Source organism: Ovis canadensis, chromosome 20, assembly GCF_042477335.2.
Source record: "Ovis canadensis isolate MfBH-ARS-UI-01 breed Bighorn chromosome 20, ARS-UI_OviCan_v2, whole genome shotgun sequence".
Lineage (NCBI taxonomy): Eukaryota > Metazoa > Chordata > Mammalia > Artiodactyla > Bovidae > Ovis > Ovis canadensis.
Window position 1 is genome coordinate 18,864,319 of NC_091264.1, and position 26,379 is coordinate 18,890,697.

At 44.9% G+C, this 26,379-nt stretch overlaps 1 protein-coding gene across 10 annotated transcripts in view; it reads left to right on the plus strand.

Annotated features, from left to right (window-relative positions):
* The window catches only part of DST (dystonin), a 525,807-nt gene that overhangs the window by 404,896 nt on the left and 94,532 nt on the right, over positions 1-26,379 (plus strand). For all 10 annotated transcript variants that reach the window (XM_069564068.1, XM_069564074.1, XM_069564071.1 and 7 more), the window contains 9 exons: positions 2,745-2,911; positions 4,780-4,936; positions 6,254-6,380; positions 9,013-9,075; positions 9,749-9,990; positions 10,859-10,988; positions 14,071-14,270; positions 15,773-16,268; positions 18,273-19,744. In XM_069564068.1, the coding sequence (XP_069420169.1) occupies positions 2,745-2,911; positions 4,780-4,936; positions 6,254-6,380; positions 9,013-9,075; positions 9,749-9,990; positions 10,859-10,988; positions 14,071-14,270; positions 15,773-16,268; positions 18,273-19,744 (3,054 nt within the window). The remainder of the gene's footprint in view (positions 1-2,744; positions 2,912-4,779; positions 4,937-6,253; positions 6,381-9,012; positions 9,076-9,748; positions 9,991-10,858; positions 10,989-14,070; positions 14,271-15,772; positions 16,269-18,272; positions 19,745-26,379) is intronic.

Consider the following 26,379-nt stretch of genomic DNA (forward strand, 5'->3'; position numbering starts at 1 on the left):
AGCCTACCTGCATGTTGGTTTACACTTGGATCGTAGGCAGGATCGTTCTGTGATATTCTGAGTAGGGTCGTTTGCGTCCATACCTACAACTTGGCGGAGTGCCCTTTGAAGATCTGGCAACATCCTATATATTTTTTTATTTTTTTTACTCAAGTCTAGTTGACTTACAGTGTTGTGTTAATTTCTGCTGTACAGCAAACTAAGTCAGTTTGTGTGTGTGTGTATGTATTGTTGTTGTTCAGTCACCCAGTCAGATCTGACTCTTTGCAGCCCCATGACTACAGCACGCCAGGCCTCCCTGTCCCTCACCATCTCCCAAAGTATGCCCAAGTTCATGTCCATTGCGTGAGTGATGCCATCCAGCCATCTCGTCCTCTGATGCCCTCTTCCCCTTCTGCCCTCAATCTGTCCCAGCATCAGGGACTTTTCCAGTGAGTCAGCTGTTCGCATCAGATGACCAAAATACGGGAGCTTCAACTTGAGCATCAATCCTTCCAACGAGTGTTCAAGGTTGATCTCCCTTAAGATTGACTGATTTGATCTTGCAGCCGAAGAGACACTCAGTTGTCTTCTCCAGCACCGTAGTTCGAAGGCATCAATTCTTTGGAGCTCTGACTTCTTTATGATTCAGCTCTCACAACTGTACATGACCGCTGGGAAGACCAAAGCCTTGACTATACAGACCTTTTTGGCAGAGTAATGTCTCTGCTTTCCAGTACACTCTCTAGGTTTGTCATAGCTTTCCTGCCAGAAAGCAAGCATTTTCTGACTTCATGGCTGCAGTCACTATCTGCAGTGATTTTAGAGCCCAAGAAGAGAAAATCTGTTACTCCTTCCACGTTTTTCCCCTCTATTTGCCATGAAGTGATGGGGCTGGATGCCATGATCTTAGTTTTTTGAATGTTGAGTTTTAAGCCAACTTTTTTGCCCTCCTCCTTCACCCTCATCAAGAGGTTCTTTAGTTCCTTTTCACTTTCCTCCATTAGAGTAGTATCATCTGTGTATCTGAGGTTGTTGATGTTTCTCCTGCCTGTCTTGATTCCAGCTTGTAACACATCCAGCCCAGCGTTTCTCCTGATGTGCTCAGCATATAAATTAAACGAACACGGTGACTATAGACAGCCCAGTTGCACTCCTTTCTTAATCTTGAACCAGCCAGCTATTTCATACAGGGTTCTAAGTGTTGCTTCTTGACCTGCGTACAGATTTCTCAGGAGACAGGTCAGGTGGTCTGGTATTCCCATCTCTTTGAGAGCTTTCTATAGTTTGTTATGATCCATACAGTCAAATTCTTTGGCCTAATCAGTGAAACAGAGGTAGATGTTTTTCTGGAATTCCCTTGCTTTCTCTGTGATCCAACAAATGTTGGCAATTTGATCTCTGGCCCCTCTTCCTTTTCTAAACCCAGCTTGGACATCTAGAAGTTCTTGGTTCACACAGTGCCGAAACTTAGCATGCAAGGTTTTAAGCATGATCTTACTAGCATGCGAGATGAGTGCAGTTGTCTGATGGTTAGCACATGCTTTAGTATTCTTCTTGGGAACTGGGATGAGGATTGGCCTTTTCCAGTCCTGTGGTCACTGCCGGGTCTTCCAGATTTGCTGACATATTGAATGCAACACCTTGATGGCATCATCCTTCCGGGTTTGGAACAGTTTTACTGGAATTCTGTTGCACCCACTAGCTCTGATAATAGCAGTGCTTCCTAAGGCCCACGTGGCTTCACTCTTCAGAATGTCTGGCTCTGGGTGGCTGGCCACACCATCGTGGTCATCCAGTTCATTTGGGTCCTTTTTACACAGTTTTCCTGTGTATTCTTTCCGTCTCTTCTTGATCTCTTCAGTGTCTGTTGGGCCTCTACTCTTTATGTCCTTTATTGTGCACATCTTTGGACAAAATGATCCCTTGGTATCTCCCGTTCTCCTGAAGAGACCTCTAGTGTTCCCCCTTCTGTTGTTTTCTTCTAGTTTTATACACGGATCATTGAAGAAGGCCTTCTTGTCTCTCCGTGCTGTTCTTTGGAAATCTGCATTTAGTTGGATATACTTTTGCCTTTCTCCCTTGCTTTTCACTTCTCTTCTCCCTTTTGCTGTTTGTGAGGCCTCCTCTGATAACCACGTCACCTTCGTGCTTTTCTTTTTCTTTGGGATGGTTTTGTTTGCTGCCTCCTGTACAATGTCACGGACCTCCGACCATAGTTCTTAAGGCACAGTGGTTACAAGTTCTGATCCCTCGACTCTGTTCATTACCTCTGCTGCATATTCATGGGGGTTTGATTTAAGTCATACCTGGATGGCCTAGTGGTTTTCCCCCCTTTCTTTAGTTTAAGCCTGAATTTTGCTGTAAGAAGCTGTGGATACGAGCCACAGCCAGCTCCGGGTCTTATTTTGCTGACTGTTTACTGCTTCTCCATCTTTGGCTATTAAGAATATAAACGATTTGATTTCAGTATTGGCCGTTTGGTGACGTCCATGTGTAACGTCATCTCTCATGTTGTTGTAAAAGGATGTTTGTGTATATATACAAACATGTATGTTCTTTTCCAGGTTCTTTTCCTTCGTGGTTTGTCATCAGATACTGAGTACAGTTCTCTCTGCTGCACAGTAGGACACTGTTTGTCCTCCTGCATCCAAGAGTCTACCTCTGATCTCAGACCCCCACCCCACCCCTCCCTAACCCCTCCCCTTTGACAGCCGCTGGTCTGTTCTCTGTCTGCAGCAACATCTCATGTTGATGTTTTGTAGGAATCAACATCTGAATTGCTAGAACGGAAGAAAGATCTGGAAGTTTTGCAGAATCTCTTGAAGGAGATCTCCAGCCATGGCTTGCCAGGGGATAAGGCTCTGGTTTTTGAAAAAACAAATAATTTGTCAAAGAAATTCAAGGAAATGGAGGACACTGTCAAAGAAAAGTAAGCACCACTTAAGAAACTGAATTTTATTCCACTTGATCCTAGTTGAAATGCATGCTGTTTATTTGCTCACACAGATGCCTGGAACAGTTTTGGAAACTTGAGAATAAGCATAGGGCTACTTTATAAGTACTTCTGTGTTGCTAATTCTTTTGCTGTTAAAATGAAGTGTATTTTTGTTAAATTATTTAGGAGGGAAAGTGAATTTTTCTTACATGAAAGTAGAAAGCATTATGTGAGGAACACGGTGGTGGTAGTGTTTCACTGAAAGTAGTCTAAACTTACTTTAGTCTAAAACTAAAAGCTTCAGCAAAAACCTTGAAATAACCTTGAAAGATAGCCAGTGGCCATGGCTTTCTAGATTCAGTTCAGAAACTATGCATCAATCCAATATAGTTCTGATGCCTTTTTTTAAAAAAGTAGTTTGGTTTTTAAGGAGTTGTAGATCAGACATGATTCCATGAACAAACAAGGTAAGATACAAAAGTGAACCTAAATTAAGGTAAAAAGCTGCACAGGGTTGAGCCTTGTGACTGAGCTTTTACTGAGTGCTAGTTTAAAATCTATATCTGGTTTTGCCAGAGTTCATACAGAAGCCCCCCTGCCCAAAGATAGAAAGTAACCATTTATCTTTCAACTCTTTATTTCTTTAGAATTCTCTACCTGAAACCTTTGCATACTGTGGGAACTACTCACAGAGCTATAATTTCCATCCCATTTAGTTCACATTGCACAGAAGAAATAATCTTGGTTTCCCTGGGTAAATCTAGGTGGTTTTTTCTGTCAAATGGACCCAATGGTAAAACCGCAAGGTCCTCAGTGATTAGTTTAGCAGCCGCGGACTCTGCCGATAATCCACACCCCTGCACGTGAGCACACACGATCCACAAAGTATCCAGGGGCCAAATCCAGTTGCCAGACCCCTCCTCAGAGCTCTGCATGTGCCAGGCGGGTACCCTCCATCTCTGCTGCTGCGTGTCCGGGGAGGTCTGTGTACAGCTCACCGTGGAACTTTCTGAGTACCTGTAGGGGAGGCATCCATTAAAATTCAGCATCACTAGGTTTCACCTTGTGTTTTAGAAACTCAGTCCTGTCCTCTCTAAAGACCCAATTTGTTGTTCATTTGCCAAGTCATGTCCAGTTCTTCCCGACCCCATGGACTGCAGCATGCCAGGCTTCCCTGTTCCTCGCCGTCTCCTGGCATTTGTCTAAGTTCATGTCCATTGAAGACCAGTTTACCCGCCCACTAAATTGACAGCAGAGGATGAGATGGCTGGATGGCATCACCCACTCGATGGACATGAGTTTGAGCAAGCTCTGGGAGTTGGTGATGGACAGGGAGGCCTGGCGTGCTGCAGGCCATGGGGTCACAGAGTCGGACACGACTGAGTTAATGAACTGGACTGGACTGGACTGGACTGTAATGCGGCATAAACACCACTGGGTGGCGCTGTGCTTCCCGCACGTCGGTGACTGGTGTTTCCCTTCTGGGTCTCAGCCTGCTGGCGTTTAGCACCATATAAAGCAGACAGATCAAAGCACACTGACTCTAAATCATGTTAAAGATGTTTATATGGCCTTTAGAGTTTGTGTAGCACTGTAGAGAGCTGTTCCATATGGGTTACAGACATCATAACCGTTCTGTCTTGCTCTACGGACGCCACTGAGAACAGACAAGGGCTTCACTGATCTCACTTGCCACCTAGGAAATCTTTCCTCCTATATCTGAGGGTTGGCATGTGCATGGGCGAAGACTGTTGTTCTTAATGTTAAATCTGATATAGGAGTAATAATTTGTTTAATAGTTATGAGTCCTTTGGGGTATCTCCCTTTGTGGCTGAAATTTGTCAACGATGTTTGTGATCTAGAAAAGAAGCAGTATCTTCTTGTCAAGAACAGATGAGTACCTTTCAAGTCCTGGTTAAATCATTAAAGTCGTGGATAAAAGAAACCACAGAAAGAGTTCCCGTTGTGCAGCCTTCTTTTGGTGCAGAAGATTTGCAGAAATCTTTGGAAGAAACCAAGGTGAATCACTGTCCGTATTTGATACCAGGTTCTCGTTTGCTGGTGTCAGGAATGGCAGGTTTCCTTTTCATAGGAATAGGAATAGGGACAGAGGCTTCCTATTCATGTTAGATCTTCACGAATATACGGTGTATTTTGGTGAAATTTGTAAACCATGACATGGGTTTAACCGAACCTTTTAAAGGACACAGACTTGCAGCCAATTTGCTTTTTCAGAGAGACGTATCAGTGAGTTGCTAAGTGGTCCAAGTTGCTTTCACCCCATGTCTCTACTTAGTTTCAGTTATTTTTCATACTGTTTCTCCTCATGTTAATAAGAGATGCTTTTCTTCAGTTCTGCATTTTGCCCTAGTTTGGACATAATCACTCCAACCAGTATCTGAAGATAGAAGTTATTGTCATCTGACTCAGGTCTAAAACTTAGGACCAGTATGGCAAGATTTCTACTCTAAATTTGTGGAGTTGTGTATTTTTTAAAAGTCACTGAAGTTTTTACATTATTGTTGTTTGCTTTTGAGTGATATTTATCTAGTGCCTTTCTGTGATTTCACTATTTTTATTCTTTTTGTGATAGCTTTAGGTATGTATAATTTGAGTAGATATCCATGAGTATTTTGATTATTTGTCATTTATGTGCTTTATATAAAAATACAGGTGTTTCTACTTTGAATCTTATTATTTAACATATGCATGTTTATTGTTTTTCTTTTGTCCTTATATTTATTCCAACTGTTTATTGTATATTTACACTCACCATGTAGTCTAATTTTTCTTTTTAAAATTTTGTTGGGTTGCTTGGATCTCCTTTGTTATGTACTATTTAAAGTTAAAAAGTGTATGTTCTATTTATTGATTCCAATGCTGGAAGAAAATAATAAGATGAGTTTTAGATATTTTAAAAAGTCATTGAAATTTTGATAATTAAAATTCACTATTAAGTGGAATTCTGAATTTACATTTTTAAGAACAGTTTCTAGTGCATTTCTTCTTGTAGCTTGACCGTCGCCTAGTACCGTTTGCACACTTACAGTTGACAGTTACTTTGGAACTCAGGGCAGCTGGGGCTGGCCCAGCTTCCACTGTGGCTGGGAGCAGAATTCAGGATGGACCCGACCCTGCTCCTCACTACCAGCAGTGTTAACAGTCACCTGGGCTGTTGAAACGAATAGAGATGCTGTTCTTCTCTTCCACCCACTCTCCCATAAGTCAGAAGCCACAATCGTCACTGTTTTAAGATATGTTTAAGACCCTGAATTATAATGTGTAACTTGGAAAAGATTACTAAGACTGAAAAATAATGTATTTTTATATCTCAAGAAATTACAAGAGAAGTGGAGCTTAAAAACACCGGAGATTCAGAAAGTCGGCAACAGCGGGAACTCACTATGTAACTTGATCAGTGCCGTAACCACCCCCGCGAAGACCATAGCAGCAGTTAAGTCAGGTATGTGTGTTGTTTACATTTGTGGGAAAAGAATTGGGTCCACCCATGTTTATTTCCGGTGTTTATGTTATTTCTTTTACTTAATGCATGAAATAACCTCAGAAATACAAAGGGAAAGTGACAAGAAATAGGACATGTCTAAACACACTGAATGCTGCCACAGAAAAGTGTCTGTTCTGTTCAAATTTCAGATCTCTTGGGTTTCACTACGATTTAAAATGTAGCCAAATTCGTCTGTAAGAATAAGGAGCATTATATTGGGAAAGGGGAAAGATTAGATTCCAGTTTGTTTGTTTTTACCTTCATTGGTGGAAATGTAGAAATTCTATTTGAAATATTTGATAAAGAAATGTGTCTGGTCTTCTGGGAAAGAAGGAAGTAAGGGGAGAAAACAGGTTTGCTTTTTTTTTTTTTTTGTCAAGTGGACCTCTCTTAATTTATTCCCATCTGCTTTATTCTTTTATTCCCAAAGAAAACAGTCCTGTCTTATGTTAGCCAGCGTGTCTGAATCACAGTCTTACCATGCTTCTCAACAGAAGGGGAGAGTCTTATATAAATAAGGGTTCTAAAATTTAAGTTGTAAATAGGGTTTTAAGTTTAAAGCATATTTATATTGTTGTCACTATCAGATTTGAAATAATCCAAGAGTAGACTGCAGGCAGATCTCGCATCTTTATTCTGAGAGTTTCTGAGGATCCTCTGTGGTTTATCTGCTCTTTCCACCCCTGACTGTCCCCATTGTGAGGCTGGCGCTCAGCTGGGCCTCTTTCCCTACACTGTTTATTCTGCTCTATTAATCCCATTTCAGGCAATACTCACAGTATATGTGTGTGATGATCGCTTCTTTCTCTGCTAATCAGATTTCCTGAAGTGTCAAGGTTTTGGTTTGTTTTTTTTTTTAAAGGGAAGGAATTCTGTGGTGTTTTATATTAGTTCTTCATGTCCTCTTTGTATTTGTAATAAGCAAAAAACATTTTTTTCCCTGCTCTTTAACAACTCCCAAGCATGGTAGGAATTAGTCCTAAGTGTCTACAGGGCATATTCACTTCCGTTTGCAATGCCATGGGGTGTGATTTCTGTTTTCAGGGGATAACACTTGGATTAAGACTCAGACACGTAAGTGTTTCCGTTCAGGTTTGTTCTCGTGTGTGCAGTTGGGGGAAATGTGTTTTGGAGAGAGAGCCAAGGTGTACTTGTATGAGAAAGTCTTAATTGATCTCTTTAAAAATACTTTGATTATAAAAAAGATACCGTTGCTAGATGTTTATAGAATTAACGAGAAATAATTACTACCACTCACCGAGCCGTTCCCATTTCTAGGCAGTAGGGTGCCTGTCTTTAATTCCCACTGGGGTTTCGTGAGCCAGGTCTTCCTCTCCCCAGCAGCAGGGAGGGCTGGATGCATCTGTGCAGACTCACGGGGTCATCGGTGGGCTGGTTGAAGCTCAGGTGAGACGGACACCAGGGCCCAGTGCCCCAGCCCCTGCGCCTCCTGCCCCTGTGTCGATTCAGTGTGGTTTCTTTTACTTCTGACTTTCCCTTCACGCCTTTTTACAGTATTCCGCCTTCAGTAAGCCCATGAGAAGACTGTCACTGCAGTAGACAGTTTCAGTCCCTTACACTGAGGCGGATGTTCTTCCGTCCGTCAGGCATTTATGCTTCGAGCCATACACACTGTAACCAGCTACTGTGCTTCAGTGACTGTATCACTAAAATAACTTCAGCATTAAAGCAACTATAACCCCAAAATTATCTTTTCAGTTGAGTTCAGTCGCTCAGTCGTGTCTCTTTGCAACCCCATGAATCTCAGCATGCCAGGCCTCCTTGTCCATCACCAACTCCCGGAGTTCACTCAGACTCACGTCCATCGAGTCAGTGATGCCATCCAGCCATCTCATCCTCTGTCGTCCCCTTCTCCTCCTGCCCGCAATCCCTCCCAGCATCAGAGTCTTTTCCAATGAGTCAACTCTTCTCATGAGGTGGCCAAAGTACTGGAGTTTCAGCTTTAGCTTCATTCCTTCCAAAGAACACCCAGGACTGATCTCCTTTAGAATGGACTGGTTGGATCTCCTTGCAGTCCAAGGGACTCTCAAGAGCCTTCTCCAACACCACAGTTCAAAAGCATCAATTGAATTGTCTTAAAGATTAATAGTTAATGATTAATTTATCAGTAATCTAAAGTTTCTGAAACTGTGGAGTTTAAATTGATCATGTTATTTTATACAGAAGAGAGGGCATAGCTTGATCTTTTAAACCTTCATTTGATTTTGAAATTGAATCAGTATTTTAAATTTTAAAACATAATAACATTTTAAAATAATTACTGTTTATGAGGTTTGCTTTAATGCCACCTGGGCTTCCCTTGATGGCTCAGATGGTAAAGAATCTGCCTGCAATGCAGGAAAGTTTGATCCCTGGGTTGGGAAGATTCCCTGAAGAAGGGAATAGCAACCCACTCCAGTATTCTTGCCTGGAGAATTCCATGGACAGAGGAGCCTGACAGGCTACAGTCCATGGGGTTGCAAAGAGTCTGACGTGACTGAGCGACTTTTTTTTCTTAATGCCACTTGCCATTAATACACATGTAATATGACAGAAGTCTATGATGACTGCAGTTTTAATATTTTTGCAGGTGGCGTAATGTTAAATGGTGAAGGAACAGCCACAGATACTCAGGAAATTTTGGCAAATAAAGGTAAATAGTAACTTTAAATGTTTCTTAATTAAATAACTTGTTTTGTTTTGTTTTGTTTTTTGAGAAAGAGAAAATCTTTTTAGGTGCAAAAAGTAGTTACATCAAAATTTCAAACTTTGAATTAAAATGATATAAGAATAATCATGTTCTCCATAAATAACATATTTATATAACATTCTATGCAGTTTCGTCCATTTGAAGGTAAAATCTGGTCATTCAGTTTGGCATTTGGTTCATGTCTCCTTCTTTTGGCTTATTTTGAGGTATTTTCTCACTTGGGATAACATTATTTGAGCTATTTTTTAATTTGCTACCTGAGGAATTAATATGTAACATTTCATGGTTTGGGTAGTTTATTCCATGTGGAAATATCTATCTCATTTCATCAGTATTAGGCAGTGTCCCTAATGCATTGGTCTTGAAGTAGCACTGTAAGATGATGGTGACATTTTAGTTCTAAAAGCTCTATGACTTTATCATAGTACATTTAATTTTGACCACATGTCAGGTTGGCCAAAATAGTTCGGTCGGGTTTTTCAGTAACGTCCTATGGAAGGACCCTAACAAGCTTTTGACCAACCTAATAGAAGGAAATAGCACGTAAAACCAGTTTTTATTTCTGGAGCTCTAAATACCCTGAAAATGTGTGTGTTAATTTTTTTCTTATGTTTAGGCTTATTATCCATTAAAAAGGATATGACCGACATAAGCCATGGCTATGAAGATCTTGGCCTCTTGCTTAAGGACAAAATAGGTGAGCTGAGCACCAAGCTCTCCAGACTGCAGAAGGCTCAGGAGGAGTCCAGTGCCATGATGAAGTGGCTGCAGACCATGAGCAGCACTGCCACGAAGTGGCATCAGGCTCCGACACCTGTGGACACGGAGGCTGTGAAAAGCCAAGTCGAACAGAACAAGGTATCGTCCGTGAGTCCGTTTACGGGAGACCCGAGGGAGCGATCAGTGCCCAGAATGCGCCCTCGGGCTCACGAGCAGGGTCTGGTTTCCCGCTCTGTAACCATCAGCAAGTCGTGGGCCAGCTTTGTTGAACGTGCCTTTCTGTAGAGATGGATCCTAACAGTCACTTGTTTTTACCCACAGATGTTATAAAGATGAGTGAGCTGTTGGGTGCAAGCAACTTTGACTTTGCAGCTCAAGTCTGGGATTTTAGCCAGTCCTTATTGGAAAAGACGTACTTAAGGGCTAGGTGTATTAGGAGTCTGTTCTGTCCAGTGTAAAATAGGGGAGTGCACGCTTTCCCTTTCTTTAATAGACAGTATTTCTTTCTACAGCTGTCAGGATGAGTTGACAGGATTAGCTGAAAAATGGTTCTATACGCTAGTGGTGCCGGCAGAAATGTCTCCAGATGACTGACTTATCTTTGAGCTCTATAATGTGTTATCCAGAAAGCTGCTCATTCACTAGTAGAGTCTCAAATCTTACAGCCTCTCTCAAGACTGATTTTCTGTTTAATTACAGTCTTAGCGGTGTCATCTTTCTTTTTCCTAAGAGATTTGAGAATATATGAAAGTGTTCCCAGGTGGTGGGGTGAGCTCTCTAGCATTCTTCTTTGGGATTCTTTCCTCAGCTAGTTGAAGAATAGTTGCAAAGAAGAAAAGAAAATATAATTGACTCCTGAATCCGGTCCTCATTCACTTCAACCTCTGACTGTGGATATTTCCCCCTATTTTGGTCGTGTTAAAGAAAAAAGCGCTCTTATAATTGTGTCTTTGTCTGTTGATGTTGACATGCTTTAATGCAGTTACTTTTTTTATTTCCTCGTCAGTTGTTTGAGGCAGAACTGAAGCAGAATGTGAACAAAGTGCAGGAGTTGAAGGACAAGCTGACGGAGCTGCTGGAGGAGAACCCGGACACGCCGGAGGCCCCCAGGTGGCGGCAGATGCTGGCGGAAATAGGTACGTTACCACTTACACCAGAGGCCTCCGATAGAAGCCCAGGCATTTTTTAAAAAATCATAATGTTTATTAGAAAACATCTATCCGACAGTCCCCCTGACTTTGAGATCTGCTTCCACGTTTCAGAATCTGTTTTTGCAATTTCAGAAGTGTCATTTCGTGTTGTCTGGGGCTGGGCCTTGGCATATCTTTTGGTTTTCTCACTAAACACAGTAACGAAATTTATGTTTACAAAGAAGGTAGATACTGGTTACTAGAGTGCTGTGCATTGAGTCACATGTTTTCCTTACGGTCTTTTTTTTTTTTTAAGCTAGATTTTGGGTGCCTCTAATTTTTTATGCTTTGTTATATTTTAGAGAGTCCTTTTAGTTTATTTGTCTGGAAAAGATGGGTGCCCTTTTCTGCCACGGAGTTCCCTGCGGGACCCTGCCAGTCTCTGCTTCGTGCTCCCGGGCCCTTGCCTGACAGGCCTGTGGAGGCCGCTCCCCACGGGGTCGGGGCTTTGCTCTTCATGAAGAGCGCTGTGAACGTTCCCACCCTGTCCCTGGGTGCACCGTTCCTCGGAGACGCAGAATTTCCTCCACAGTCCCTGTTGTCGTATCACCCCCTTTCCTTATTGTGATGATACTGAAATGAGTGTAAGACAGTGAGCCATTCTCTGTACGTCATAGTGCTGTTTGGAGAATTCAGTGAGTCAGTGTGTGTGCAGCTCAAACAGTGGCGCATAGTGAACGTGTTTACTCGTCACAAGCGTCATTTCACTGTGGGCTCTTCCATTACATTCAGCTAAACCTTGTCCTTTCTTTAGAGTTAGATATGCTGTGGTGAACTTAGAGGTCTCGAAGTATGTTTCAGTTTAGTAGGAGTCATCCTTACATGTGTAGTTGATTTACTTTGTTGTACACCTGAAACTGACATAACGTTGTAAATCAGCTCTGCTGCTGCTGCGAAGTCGCTTCAGTCATATCCGACTCTGTGCGACCCCATAGACTGCAGCCCACCAGGCTCCCCCATCCCTGGATTCTCCAGGCAAGAACACTGGAGTGGGTTGCCATTTCCTCCTCCAATGCGTGAAAGTGAAAAGTGAAAGTGAAGTCGCTCAGTCGTGTCCGACCCTTAGCAACCCAATGGACTGCAGCCCACCAGGCTCCTCCGTCCATGGGATTTTCCAGGCAGGAGTACTGGAGTGGGGTGCCATTGCCTTCTCCAGTGCATGAAAGTGAAAAGTGAAAGTGAAGTCGCTCAGTTGTGTCCGACCCTCAGCGACCCCATGGACTGCAGCCTACCAGGCTCCTCCATCCATGGGATTTTCCAGGCAGGAGTACTGGAGTGGGTTGCCATTGCCTTCTCCAAAATCAACTCTGCTGCAATAAAAAAAGAGGCATCCTAAAAGATCTTAAAGTTGAAGGGTTTATTTTGCTAGAAACTCTTGTTGTCTTATAATTAATTGGGCCCTATTTCAGTGACTATCGCCTAGAATATCAGAATTACTTGGGAGAATATTATCAAAGCATCTTAAAATAAGGGTGGGAGTGAGGAATGTATATTTCAAAAAGCTTCCTGATAAGATCTTGATATTTCTTCTTCATTTATTGTTTACTTGCATCCTTTAGCTGTCAGATTGTGACTGACTAGAACAGGCCGCGTGGAATGATGTCGTTTAGGAAGGTTTCAGGGGTTGGGTTATAGGAAAAGCAGCTCTGTGGTACATTATGCTGGCTAAAAAGCAGTCTGTCACAGCTCATCACAGCTTCCGTGACTGTGCAGTGATTGGTGTTCAAGGATAGTCAGTAACTTGGCTCCAGGGAGCCTGCTGTCCTCCGGGCGGGGGTGACAGGCAGGCATCCTAGCAGGGCGTGAGACCCAGTGGGTCCTGAAGGCGGGATGGAGCCTGTGGGCAGACGGGCCCGCGTGCGCCTGCCCAGTTTGGATGAGGGTATGAGGCCAGCGGTGCAGACGAGAGGAGGACAGACCCCCTGGGGTGAGCAGACAAGGCCAGTTTTTGGGCACCTCTGCAGGTGGTTAGATTTTGCCATCTGCATGGTGGTGGGTGACGTATTGAGAGGTTTGAGCCCAGGAGTGACGTGTTCAGTGATGTCTAAGGGAGATTCTGTAAGAACAAGTTCGCTGGAGCTGAGGGTCCTGGGTAGCGGTGGAGCGGGGTAGACGGCTGCTGGTCTGGGTGTGCACGTGACATGCTTGTGGCAGCAAGAGCTGAGCACCCCGGGGCCGTGTTAGAAGCACACCTTCAGGCCTCACTCAGACCTGCTCCTCAGTCCCTGGGGGTGGGCCCAGTCCTGTGTGAGCAGACTCCAGGGGTCTCTGACATAGCTCCAGTTTGAGAACCACTGGTCTAGGTGAAACAGGGTTGGGACCCACGTAGCGTTCAGGTATTGGGAGTGGAAGAACTGGCTTTAAGGTTTGGTGATCGAGGACATAGGAGTGTCATTTAACTATTGCATCTCACGATGTATGAGAGAAGAACCTTCAAGAAAAATCTAAAAGCTGGAAAAATCTACCGGTTCAGATAGGAATTTCATAGCTTTCTTTTTTCCCCAATGTTAAGTTTAAAGGGTTGGTGAGATTTCTTGGTGTAACTTCCAAGCAGTGGGCTACTGGTTTGCATAGAAGGGCATGGTTAGCCGTGGGTATACGTACTTGGGGATCACTTACCTCGAACTGGTCATTGAAGGTTTTCTATTAAAGAAAAGGATACATGTTCATTGTTCTAAGTAGGTCAGTTCTAGGTGAATAAACAAACTTTATAGGACTTCTAGAAGGAGTGAGGTTTCTTAGGAGTATCCCATAATTTACGACGTCTTCCAAAATCAGATTCAAATTCATTTTTCTTATACTTCAACTGACGTACAACCCTCAAGACCATAAAATTTGTATTGTTAAACGCAATGAACCCTTAGGTTAGGCTTTTTAACAGACTGTATAGGGAGAGTCATGAGGGTGGAGTGATGGTCATTGGGGATCCTTTGGAGTTGTTACGTAATCCTCATTAAGATACAGTTGTGTTAAATGTACAAAAACCAAACCTCTGTTGCGTCCTTTATCATTTTTTTTTGTTTTTTAGATTCTAAGTGGCAAGAACTCAATCAGTTGACAGTTGATAGACAACAAAAGCTGGAAGAATCCTCAAATAATCTAACCCAGTTCCAGACTGTGGAGGCTCAGTTAAAACAGTGGCTTGTGGAAAAAGAACTGATGGTCAGTGTCCTTGGGCCCTTGTCAATTGACCCGAATATGCTGAACACACAGAGGCAGCAAGTGCAGGTGAGTCTCTGTGACTTAACAAGATGGATGTTTTCAAGAGAAATACGTTAGCGTTGGACAGTGTGTGCTCTCCCTGCCTGGGCGGGCATCTGTGATGTATCACACGCCCGTGAGGTGCTAGTGTGATGCTGATGGGGACCTCAGAGGAGCAAAGCGCTGGAGCATCCCTGAGTGGTCCACGGAGCCCATGGATGGTCACTGACTGTCTCATTCATATTGTGGTTTGTACAGACCCCTGTTAAAGAGGACCTTCTTTGAAGTAGTAATGTGATTGCATGAGCAATAGCATTTTTATGAGAAGCTAGTGTATTGTTTAGACATGACTCCTTTGGAGTTTGATTCATTTTGATTGTGGTAGTAGATAAGGAAACTTAGAAAGGTCATGCAAAACAGCCCCAAGCTGGGGAGGAGGAGAAAGAAGGGAGGCAGAGAGGGAACCTTGAAACCCACAAGGTTACTTAGACTCATCTGATTAGGAGCAGATAAATCCACACGGGAAAAACTGATAAAATGTGAGTCAGACATGACCACAGGAATGCCAGCGAACGGAGCAAGGACCGGACCCGGGCTCAGGGAGTGCGGCCCATGCCCGTCGGAGCTGCGGATCTGGGCCAGGCAATGATCAGGGCTGTGGAGGTGCAGATGGCGCAGATGTGGGGTCTCCGGGAGCTCCTTTCGGTGCGGGGGGTGGTTTTAGTGTGGGGAGGCTGATCCCTGCTCTGAAAATACAAATCAGTCCAGGCAGCTGACTCACATGCTGTTCTCAGCTTGTACGTTCTTCACCTGAATAGGCTGGAAGCAAAAGAGGTAAAGAAATATTTGAGAAATAATTGTCCATGGTCTCCCGGAGATAGAGAAAATATTACATTAAGAGGACAATTTGGAGATTATCCATTTTACAGGGAAAACCTCTGTGAGCCTGCACGCTTGGAATGATGTGATTTATTGGCTAAATCTTTACAAAAAAGCCTACACATCAATCTTGGGTTTAAAAAGCAATCTTTGTGAATCAATGCACCATGAGCGGTATAGCCTGATACTGTTATCACTGTGCCTTTTTTTTTTTTTTGGTGTAAAATGCTATAGAGCATTCAAAAAATTCCTATGACAAGAAAAGTACAAGTAGGAAAAATCAAATTTGGTGCGAGGGTGTGTGAACTTGTCTAAACTCAGTGTTTCCCTTCGTGTGTGAGAACTTGTGCATGAGTTTCTCTTCCTTCTCCCCAGACTAGCGAAAATATTTATTTATTTTTTCCTCCCCCTTTGGGGGATGTTATTTTAGACCAAGTGTTAGCTCTGTGAGGCAGCATTGCCCTTTGGGTTTAGTTTACGATAATCACACTGCCTTTGAAATAAAAGCTAGGAAAGCGGTAACAAAAGCAAAAATAAAAGCTAGACAGTTAACTCTCATTTCTGCGCAGAAACATAAAGCCGTGTTCCCTGTGACTCGTTCTCCAGTCATCTGTGTGCTTAGTTACCCTCGCTCGCTGTCTCTCTCTCAGATTCTTCTGCAGGAGTTCGACACCAGGAAGCCGCAGTACGAGCAGCTGACCGCGGCCGGCCAGTGCATCCTGCAGAGACCTGGGGAGCACCCATCCCTCCACGGGACTGTGAAGGAGCAGCTGGCGGCCGTGACCCAGAAATGGGACAGCCTCACAGGCCAGCTGAGGGACCGGTGTGACCGCATCGACCAGGCCGTTGGGAAAAGCACCCAGTATCAAAGCCTGCTGAGAAGCCTGTCCGAGAAGCTGGCTGACCTGGACGATCAGCTCAGCAGCAGCGTGGACGGCAGCGCACACCCTGACGCCATGAGCCAGCAGCTGGAAACGGCCCAGAAGCTGAAGCAGGCGGTGGAGCAGGAGGGGAAGCGGATCAGAGCGGCGCAGGCCCTGGGCGACGACCTGGCAGCCCTGGTCCGAGAAGAGTACCTGAGAGCCGAGCTCACTCGGCAGCTGGAAGGCGTCTTAAAATCGTTCAAGGATCTGGAGCAGAAAGCAGGTGTGTGTGTCTTCTGTGAATGCATGTATGTCCTAGAAAGAGGGATCCGTGAACAAGCCAAGCTGTCAGGTAGATCAGGCCCCCGCAGAGAACCTGCCGCTAGTGAGAAGTGTGTGCGAGGAGGCGGTCTCGGGCACGCGGAGGGCGGATCCTGGCCGACGTGCAGGTGCCAGGGGGATCTGGTGCGGGCTCAGGCCACTGCACAGCTGGCCCGGGAAAATCTCAGGTGCCCCCGACTGGTTTTCACAGACTTACAGAGAGTGAGAGTAGATTTGAGACCGCCAAGGGGAGAGCGATAGGGGAGTCTTGGTGAGGGAGTTTGAGACTAGCAGATGCATACTATTTAAAAAAAATTTTTTGTTGTTGTTGAAGTTTAGTTAATTACAGTGTTGTGTTAGCTTTGCTGTTGTTCAGCGAGTGATTCAGTTATGCGTGCGTGCTCCGTCTTCGACTCTGTGATCCCACAGACTGGTAGCCTGCCAGGCTCCTCAGTCCATGGGATTTTCTTGGCAAGAACACTGGAGTGGGTTGCCATGCCCTCCTCCAGGGGATCTTCCTGACCCAGCGATCGAACTCATGTCTCCCAAGTCTTCTGCCTTGGCAGGCGGATTCCCCTGAGCTACCTAGGAAGCCTGTGATTTGGTTTTACACACACACGCACGCACGCACGCACACACACGCACACACACACACTCTTTGTAAATATTCTTTTCCATTATGGTTTATCATAGGATATAACGTACAATGAGTAAACAACAGAGTTCTGCTGTATAGCAGAGGGAACTGTATTCAGTGTCCTGGGATAAACCATAATGGTAAGGAGTGTGAAAAAGTGTGTATATGTAAAACTGAATCACTTTGCTCTGCAGCAGAAGTTAACACAACTTCATAAATCACCTATACTTCATTTTAAAGAAAACAGTGAAAACAATAGGAAAATTGAGCTTTACAAGTGTAGACGTAAATGCTATGCCACAGTTTTGTTTCATCGGGAGAGGAGATGAACAGTTATCAGAAAGGCTTGGTGTCATTTTCTTGCCCGCAGTTAGTTCATCTGGCTCTGTCATGGGAGCCTCTCCCGAGAGACACATGGGAGAGAGCCACCCTGCCCGTTCCTTTCTCGCCCGCCGCAGTGTTTCTGGGCTGAGAGGGGCCAGGCAGAGGGGAGCGCGCGGGCTTCTGTGTGTGTCGTTTGCAGAGGAACACGCGACACCCGGGTTATGTTTGTTAGTAATGGATTGGATTTGTTTACTGATCAGAGCAACCATTTCAGGCTTGCTCCTTGATTCTGGTGTGATGTGGGTAGCAGATCGTCACGACCTGTGACGATCGCGGTGGTGATGACTCTCATCAGGAGCCCTGTTCCATCACTGGCGTTCAGCTCAGTGCATGCAGGGTCCCCTCACTCCCGAGACAGCTTCTGTCAGTGCTGCTGGCTCAGACTTGGGGAAATGAGACCTTGGGCTTCAGTCATTCGCCCCGGGCCCTGCAGCACAGCACATAACAGGCTGATTGAAACCCAGAACCCTGTAGTCCTCGCAGACTGCCTTATTTTGCCCAAGTGATGGGTAAAAATTACACAGGTGGGGACTTTCCTGGTGGTTCAGTGGTTAGGTTCCTCACTCCCAATGCAGGGGACACAGGTTCAGTCCCTAGTCCAGGGACTGAGATCCTGCATGCTGCAGCGGGGGGGAAAATCACAGAGGTCGGAAGGTCACAGCTGATAAGGGGTGAATTGTTTATCAGCATCACCCGGAGCTCTGAGCAGTAGTCACGTCTCTGCCCTGGGATAGAGGTGGCTGTGGCATCTGGCCACGGAGCTCTCTCGTCTTCTTGTAGAGCCCATCTCTTGCCCTCCCACCCACTCTTTGTGCGTAATGTCGGTGCTAGTAGCCTTTGCGTTTAGGTTATTCTGTGTTTCTATTTGGTGGTTTTTCCCTTGGCTTTTCACAGGTTCATTCAACATTTTGATGTAAAATCAACCTGTCTGATTTCATTTTTTAGAGACCCATGTCGAGCACCTTCAGTCAGCCTGTGCCAGCTCTCACCAATTTCAGCAAATGTCTAGAGATTTCCAGGCTTGGCTGGATGCTAAGAAGGAAGAACAAAACAAGTCTCCCCCGATATCCGCCAAAGTCGAGGTCTTGGAGTCATTAGTGAAAGATCAGAAAGACTTCAGGAAAACGCTGACCGCCCAGTCTCACCTTTATGAGAAAACCATTGCGGAAGGCGAAAACCTGTTACTAAAAACCCAAGGGTCTGAGAAGGTAGCCTTGCAGTCACAGCTGAACACTATCAAAACCAGCTGGGATGGACTGCAGAAGCAGGTGAAGGGTCGGGAAGGCAGGGTGAAGGACACGCTGGAGAGAGCCCTCAAGTATAAAGAGCACGTGGACACGCTCAGGCCGTGGGTAGACAGATGTCAAGCCAGCCTCGAGGAAATCAAGTGTAGCTTGGATCCCACTGAGACGGAGAATGCCCTCGCCCAGCTGAAGGCTCTGCAGAAGGAGATGGACCAGCATTTCGGGCTGGTGGAACAGCTGAGCAGTGCAGCCGGCAGCCTGCTCGGCGTCTGTGAGGCAGACCAGGAGGTGGTGGCGGAGGAGAGGGAGCACCTGCTCCGGAAGGTGGACACGGTCACTGAGCAGGTGCACAGGAAGAAATTCTCCCTTGAGAACATGGCCCAGAAGTTTAAAGAGTTCCAGGAAGTTTCCAAAGAAGCTCAGCGGCAGCTTCAGGGTGCAAAGGACCAGCTCGCGGTGCACGACTCCCTGGGGCCCCAGGCTCACAGCAGCAAGTCCCTGACCGTGTTGCAGACCCAGCAGAAGGCCCTCCAGACCTTGAAGTCGCAGGTGGATCTGGCCCAGGGGCTGGCCCGGGACCTCGTGGCGGAGGCCTCCGACTCCAAGGGCACCTCCGAGGTACTGCTCCAGGCAGAGACCTTAGCGCAGGAGCACGGCGCCCTCAGCCAGCAGGTGGACGACAGGTGCTCGTTCTTAGAAACCAAGCTTCAGGGCATTGGCCATTTCCAGAACACCATCCGAGAGATGTTTTCTCAGTTTGCGGAGTTTGATGATGAGCTGGACGGCATGGCCCCAGTTGGGAGAGACACGGAGACGCTGCAGATGCAGAAAGAAGCCATCAGAGCCTTCCTGGAGAAGCTGGACACGCTCATCACAAACAACGCCAATGCCAATAAGACCTGCAAGATGATGCTGGCCACGGAGGAAGCCTCTCCCGACCTCGTCGGCATCAAGCGGGACCTGGAGGCTTTAAGCAAACAGTGCAACAAGCTCTGGGACCGCGCACAAGCCAGGAAAGAGCAGGTCGAAGGGACCATTGTGCGCCTTGAGGAATTCTACAGCAAACTCCAGGAGTTTTCCACTCTGCTCCAGAAGGCTGAGAAGCTTGAGGAGTCTCAAGGCCCCGTTGGCATGGAAACAGAGACAATTAATCAGCAGCTCGATGTGTTCAAGGTAGGGAGTGCTTCCTTTGTATTCTGCATTTTGGTTATTCAGAGACGGGAATAGAGACTTCCTCGTAGCCCAGTGGTTAAGACTCTGTGCTTCTGCTGCAGGGGGCACAGGTTCGATCCCTGGTCAGGGAACTGAAATCCCACATATCTTGCACCGTAACCAAAAAATAATAGTAATAATAAAAAATAAAACTTCCATTTAAAAAAAAAAAAAAGACTGGTTGACAGAGAAGGAGGTGGCCTGTTTTGTAGCATCTTCAGGTAGGATCACCAGGCAGTATTGGAGCTCAAATGAGCATCCGTGTAGGGGGTATCTGGGCAGGGTGGGTGTGTCTTTCTGCTTCTGCTTTGGCCTCTTGTGGGATAAGGCTTGAGATGACCTAGGAAGTCACAGGGTGCTTGGAAAGCTGGTGTCTATTTTTTAAAGTTTTTATTCATTTGCATTTGGCTCTGCTGGGTCTTCGTTGCCGTGCGGGCACTTTCCCTGCTTTCGGGGCTGCTCTCCAGAGGCGGTGCGTGGGCGTCCCATCGTGGTGGCTGCTCTGGTTTCGGAGCGCAGGCTCCAGGTGCCCAGCACTGGGCCGCCCTGCCTGCTGGCGCACAGGCCCGAGGGCTGTGGCACCCAGGCTTAGCTGCCGCATGGCGCGTGTGAGCTCCTGGGCTGGGGACTGAACCCTGTCTGCTGCGTCGGCAGGCTGCTGCCTTGCCGCTGATCCTCCAGGGAAGCCTGGCGTCGGTTTCTGACGTCGCTCACGGCTCCCGCAACTCGACCGCGGAGACCAGTGCCTCCGCCCATCACGAGTGTTTGCCCTTTGTGCTTGTGTCCTTGCATTTTCTCTCATGGTGAATTACAGTCTCTTCTCCTCTTTTCCTTTTCATGGTCTTCTTCTTCTTTTTGGCTTAGTTTTTTCCCCAAGTTCCTCTTTTAAAAGCAGAGTTCCCTTTTGTAATCCTGGGTCTATAAAACTTAAGATTTTGGGCTCATGCCCCAGACTATTGGGAGTAAATTATTTCTGATGGGATTATGAGCACCCTGGGACTGAGTACAGGTGGGGCTTCCCTTGTGGCTCAGCTGGTAAAGAATCTACCTGTAATGCAGGAGACCCTGGTTTGATCCCTGGGTTGGGAAGATCCCCTGAAGAAGGGAAAGGCTACCCACTCCAGTATTCTGGCCTGGAGAATTCCATGGACTGTATAGTCCAAAGGGTCACAAAGAGTCAGACACGACTGATTGACTTTCAGTTTACACTTGGGGCTGTACACATGGGACTGAGTACGTGTGGGGCTGTACACTTGGGCTGAGCACACGTGGGGCTGTACACTTGGGCTGAGCACACGTGGGGCTGTACACTTGGGCTGAGCACACGTGGGGCTGTACACTTGGGCTGAGCACACGTGGGGCTGTACACTTGGGCTGAGCACACGTGGGGCTGTACACTTGGGCTGAGCACACGTGGGGCTGTACACTTGGGCTGAGCACACGTGGGGCTGTACACTTGGGCTGAGTACACGTGGGGCTGTACACTTGGGCTGAGTACACGTGGGGCTGTACACTTGGGCTGAGTACACGTGGGGCTGTACACTTGGGCTGAGTACGCATTTCTCACTAGCAGCAGCAGTGATGCCTGACGATGGGAATGCGGGGAGAGGGTGGTGAGGTCAGTGCCAGGGTCCGGGTCAGTGATGTGGCCTTGATCAGGGTGTCGTGCACAGAATCCCATCTGGATGGGGACAGAGGGAAGGTCCTGGCTGCCCAGGCTTTGCTGCTCAGGACTGACAGGAGCCTGTGGGGTGGCTGGGGGACCATCCACGAGGTTCATTCTGCTTTGCAGTAAAGGCCGGTGTGACGCTGAGTCCCGCCGCCAGCCCATGAAACATCAGATAGGATGAAATACAAACAGAATTTGCAAACCTAGAAATCATTTCCCAGGAGAAACGCATATAAATCAAATAGACTTCAAAATTCTCTGCTACTGTACTTGGCAATGCCTTTCCTTTGCTTCTCTTCATGACATTGTTTTTAGGTGACTGAATTTTGAAAAGTAACTTCAAAGTAGCTTCTTTCTTTTCTTTGTTACTAACATGATTATCTGCTGTTTATGCAGTGCCTTTGAAGCCCCGTCCCTGCAGGGCTTAAAAGCCTGCGGTTCTGAATTTGGGTCTCGATTCTGGAGGTGGAAGGAGCGGCCTCACTGTTGACTTGACCCCCTTCATTTCTCTGTCACACTGTCATACTTGTGGTTTGAAAAATAAAGGTTTCATATAGGAGAATTCTGTATTAGAAAAACAAAATGCTGTGGCCATTGCAACTTGGAAGACTGGGTGGAGGCTCTGAGGAGTGAGTCTCTGGGATTTTTGTGGAGCCCAGCAAGCAAGGCTGGATGCTCACACGACAGTGATCAGAGGGTCTCTGCCCTGCTGCAGGTTGACTCTGTTCACGGCCTTCGTGAAGTGGTCCCTCTTCCCTAGATTTTCTGTGCCTTTGTGTAGGAAAAAAAAAGAGCAGGCCTCATCTCTTTTCACTACTTCAACTATCTGTAAGAACAAAAAAATCACTATTTCTTTGAAAGTATTTTGCAAACAATAAGCATCGTTTCCATTCATGGATACGGAGAGTGTTTGACTGTGAAGAAAAACAAAGGGATCGTGTCTTCTGAAATAAGCCACTTGACATGCTGTATCTGTTTTCTGATTACTTTGGAAGGAGTTGACTGCTTTTAATGAAATTCAGTAATAATAATACCAGGACACACCTTCAGTGTCTCCAAAAACCCAGTGATTGAAATAAAAGTTTCCAAGGAGACAGTTATCTTCACTTGGTATGCAAGTGACATTGGTAAAAAAGAACAAGAACGTTATGGTAAATAAAGATAGTAGCTTACACAGTCACTAACTCTGTTTTCTGTGTGTGTGTGACACGCGCATGTGCTGAAAAATAACCATTACAACAGTTAACATTTATTGTGGGCTTCTATGTGTCAAGCATAACACTTGGAGAGGGAAATTGCAACCCACTCCAGTATTCTTGCCTGGAAAATCCCGTGGATGGAGGAACCTGGTGGGCTACAGTCCAGTTCAGTTCAGTCACTCAGTCGTGTCTGACTCTTTGTGACCCCATGGACCACAGCACGCCAGGCCTCCCTGTCCATCACCAACTCCCGGTGTTTACTCAAACTCATGTCCATTGAGTCGGTGATGCCATCCAACCATTTCATCCTCTGCCGTCCCCTTCTCCTCCTGCCTTCAATATTTCCCATCATCAGGGTCTTTTCAAATGAGTCAGCTCTTCGCATCAGGTGGCCAAAGTATTGGAGTTTCAGCTTCAACATCAGTCCTTCCAGTGAACATTCAGGACTGATTTCCTTTAGGATGAACTGGTTGGATCTCCTTGCAGTCCAAGGGACTCTCAAGAGTCTTCTCCAACACCACAGTTCAAAAGCATCAATTCTTCAGTGCTCAGCTTTCTTTATAGTCCAGCTCTCACATCCATACATGACTACTGGAAAAACCATAGCCTTGATGAGATGGACCTTTGTTCGTAATGTCTCTGCTTTTTAATATGCTGTCTAGGTTGGTCATAACTTTCCTTCCAAGGAGGAAGCATCTTTTAATTTCATGGCTGCAGTCACCATCTGCAGTCCATGGGGTTGCAAAGAGTTGGACACGACTGAGCAAACACTAGACTGTCTTTAATCCAGTTGACAGTCTTGAGAGCTGGGTCCTGTTATTATTTGCATGTTATTGTAAGAAAGCTGAGATCAGGGAGGGGAAGTCACATTCCCAGGGTCACATAGGTGGGAAGTGTTAGAGAGAGCCTGGATGTTTCGTGAATATAGTGCAGTGTTTTGGTCAACTTTATTCATCACATTGCACATCTTACATTTTTTCTGGGAAACTTTCAAATCATCTTTGCTGTAGACTGATTTGGGTGGCTTGAATAACCATCCGTTGTTGTCATTTATGTTTGTTTTCCTGACTTTTTAAAATTCAAGTATGGTTGATTTACAATATCATGTTAGTTTTAGGTGTACAGCCAGAGATTCAGTTATACATATATATATATGCATATATGTATATTTTTTGTTTAATCCCTCTCTCCCCCATATACATTTATATATACATTTTCAGATTCTTTTCCCTTATTGGTTATTTAAGAATCTTCAGTCTAGTTCCCTGTGCTGTACAGTAGGTCCTTGTTGGTTATCTATTTTATGTATAGTAGTGTGTATATCTGGTAATCCCGACTTCCTGGTTTATCCCCACCCCACCTTTTCCCTTGGGAAACCATAAACTTGTTTCTCTGTCTGTGAGTCTCTGTTTTGCAGATAAGTGCATTTGTCTTTTTTTTTTAGGTTTATCATTTGATATTTTTCTCTATCTGACTGACTTCACTCAGTATGACAGTCTTTATCGCCACCCGTGTTCCTGCAGGTGGCCTTATTTCTTTCTTTTATATGGCTGAGTATTCCGTTTTGTATATGTATCACATCTGTTTTAGCCATTCGTGTGTCAATCAATCATTATTTATCTTGATCCAGAACACCAGGAACACTTAAAGAATATGTTAGGTACTATAGTTGTCGAAACAGATCTGTAGATACGAGGATGAGGATAATGATGAGAACAGTTAACCTCCAGCACCACTGCTTCTGAAAGGGAACCAAACATTTCCTTGTCTTAGTAATTATATCTTTCTTGATCGTAGTTGTAAATTAATTCAGATCTCAATCTAACTTTTGCTGGGCCTTAAGCTTTGGTTGAACATGAGTTTTAACATAATATTTTAGGAAGATTATTGTCTTCAGTGGAATAACGTGTATGGAGTTAAGAAAAAAAACACTAGTAGTTTGCTATAATTTCTAAAAATGAATCAGAAAAGCACCACAGTACTGGACCTATTTCCATTACAGACTTTGGAATATAATGCAGTTTGTCATTACTCTACCAGGGAGCTTTAGTTTAACCTATGTCATGGGAAAAATCTTTCAACGGTTTTTCATGGTATAGAATAAGCTGCCCTCTGAGTCTTTCTGAAGCTTCATAGCTATTCCCCAGTTGCCCAGTAGGGATGCCTTATATTCACTGGGACCATAATGGATTATATAAACTAGATAAGACGGAGTTTTAGGGTTCCATTCTTTTTCCCCCTAAAATTTAACCTTAGAAATAGCTGTTAATATCCTTGAAAGGATAAAGTTAATTCATATTTAATACAACCCAAATGTAATGATTGAAAATAAAAACTGTTCAGAACCAAGAGTGTTAATTCAGTGATTTACTTTCAGTGAAAGTATTACAAGTTGCTGAAAAGGTACTACCTTTTGGGTTACTTTAGCTATGTTTTAAAATAATTTGAATCATTTTCCTGTTTCTAAATATTAGTCATTGGACTAAAATGTCTAAAGACTGATGTATTTTCTATTACTATTGATAACCCAGAGTACCGTGTTATTACATTAAATTCTGTGTACACTATCATACATTCCCAGACAAAAAGAAAAGGTCCCTTTGGTGTTCCCTATCACTGTCTCCTGTTGAAGATTCTCAGCTCAAGATTGTCTTCAAATCAAAACTACCTTATCAAATAGAATATTAAAGTTTTCATGTTTTTACTGTTTCAAAGACATACCAACTCTATACACGGAATATACACCAGCCTTCCTATGATGTCACCAACAGCCAATCAGATCTTCTGATCATCGTGAAGTAATTATTATAAACACACTGAATTGATTTAATCTCAGTGAAGAGCAAAGAAACTTGATGTTTCAGTGAACACATATAGTCACATTCCAGCTAAATAATGACCTTCCCCAGCTCCATCTGGGCCATGGTAGAAAGCCTCACCCACAACCTGTTCCTGGTTTTTCCGGCCACTCTGTGGCTGCCCCAGTTTGTCACTGTTTGTTGCCACAAATGAACAAATCACTGGTACACGTCTCTCTGAACCAAAAATTTCTTAAAGCAGAGAATTTTTAAGCCAGTACTTAAGTTTCACGTTTGAAGAACTCATTAACAAACCACTTGTTACACACAAGTACACAAAAACAGTTTCATTTTTTTCTAGATTATTTGGCTTAATCTTGATGTACAGTCGTTAAAAGAACAGAAATAGGAACAGTGCTGTTGTTCAGCCACTCAGTTGTGTCCGAGTCTCTGTGACCCCATGGCCCGCAGCACACCAGGCTTCCCTGTCCTTCACTGTATCCCTGACTGTGCTCAAACCCATGTCCATTGACTCAGTGATGCCATCCAGCCATCTCGTCCTCTGTCGTCCCCTTCTCCTGCCTTCAGTCTTTCCCAGCATGAGGGTCTTTTCCAATGAGTCAGCTCTTCGCATCAGGTGACCAAAGTATTGGAGCTTCAGCATCAGTCCTTCCAATGAATATTCAGGGTTGATTTCCTTTAGGATTGACTAGTTTGATCTCCTTGCCGTCCAAGGGACTCTCAAGAGTCTTTTTTCCAACACCACGGTTTGAAGCATTTCTTCAGCGCTCAGCTCTCTTTATGGTCTAACTCTCACATCCTTACTTGACTATTGGAAAAACCATAGCTTTGACTGTACCGACCTTTGTCAGCAAAGTAATGTCTCTGCTTTTTAATACACTGTCTAGGTTGGTCACAGCTTTTCTGCCA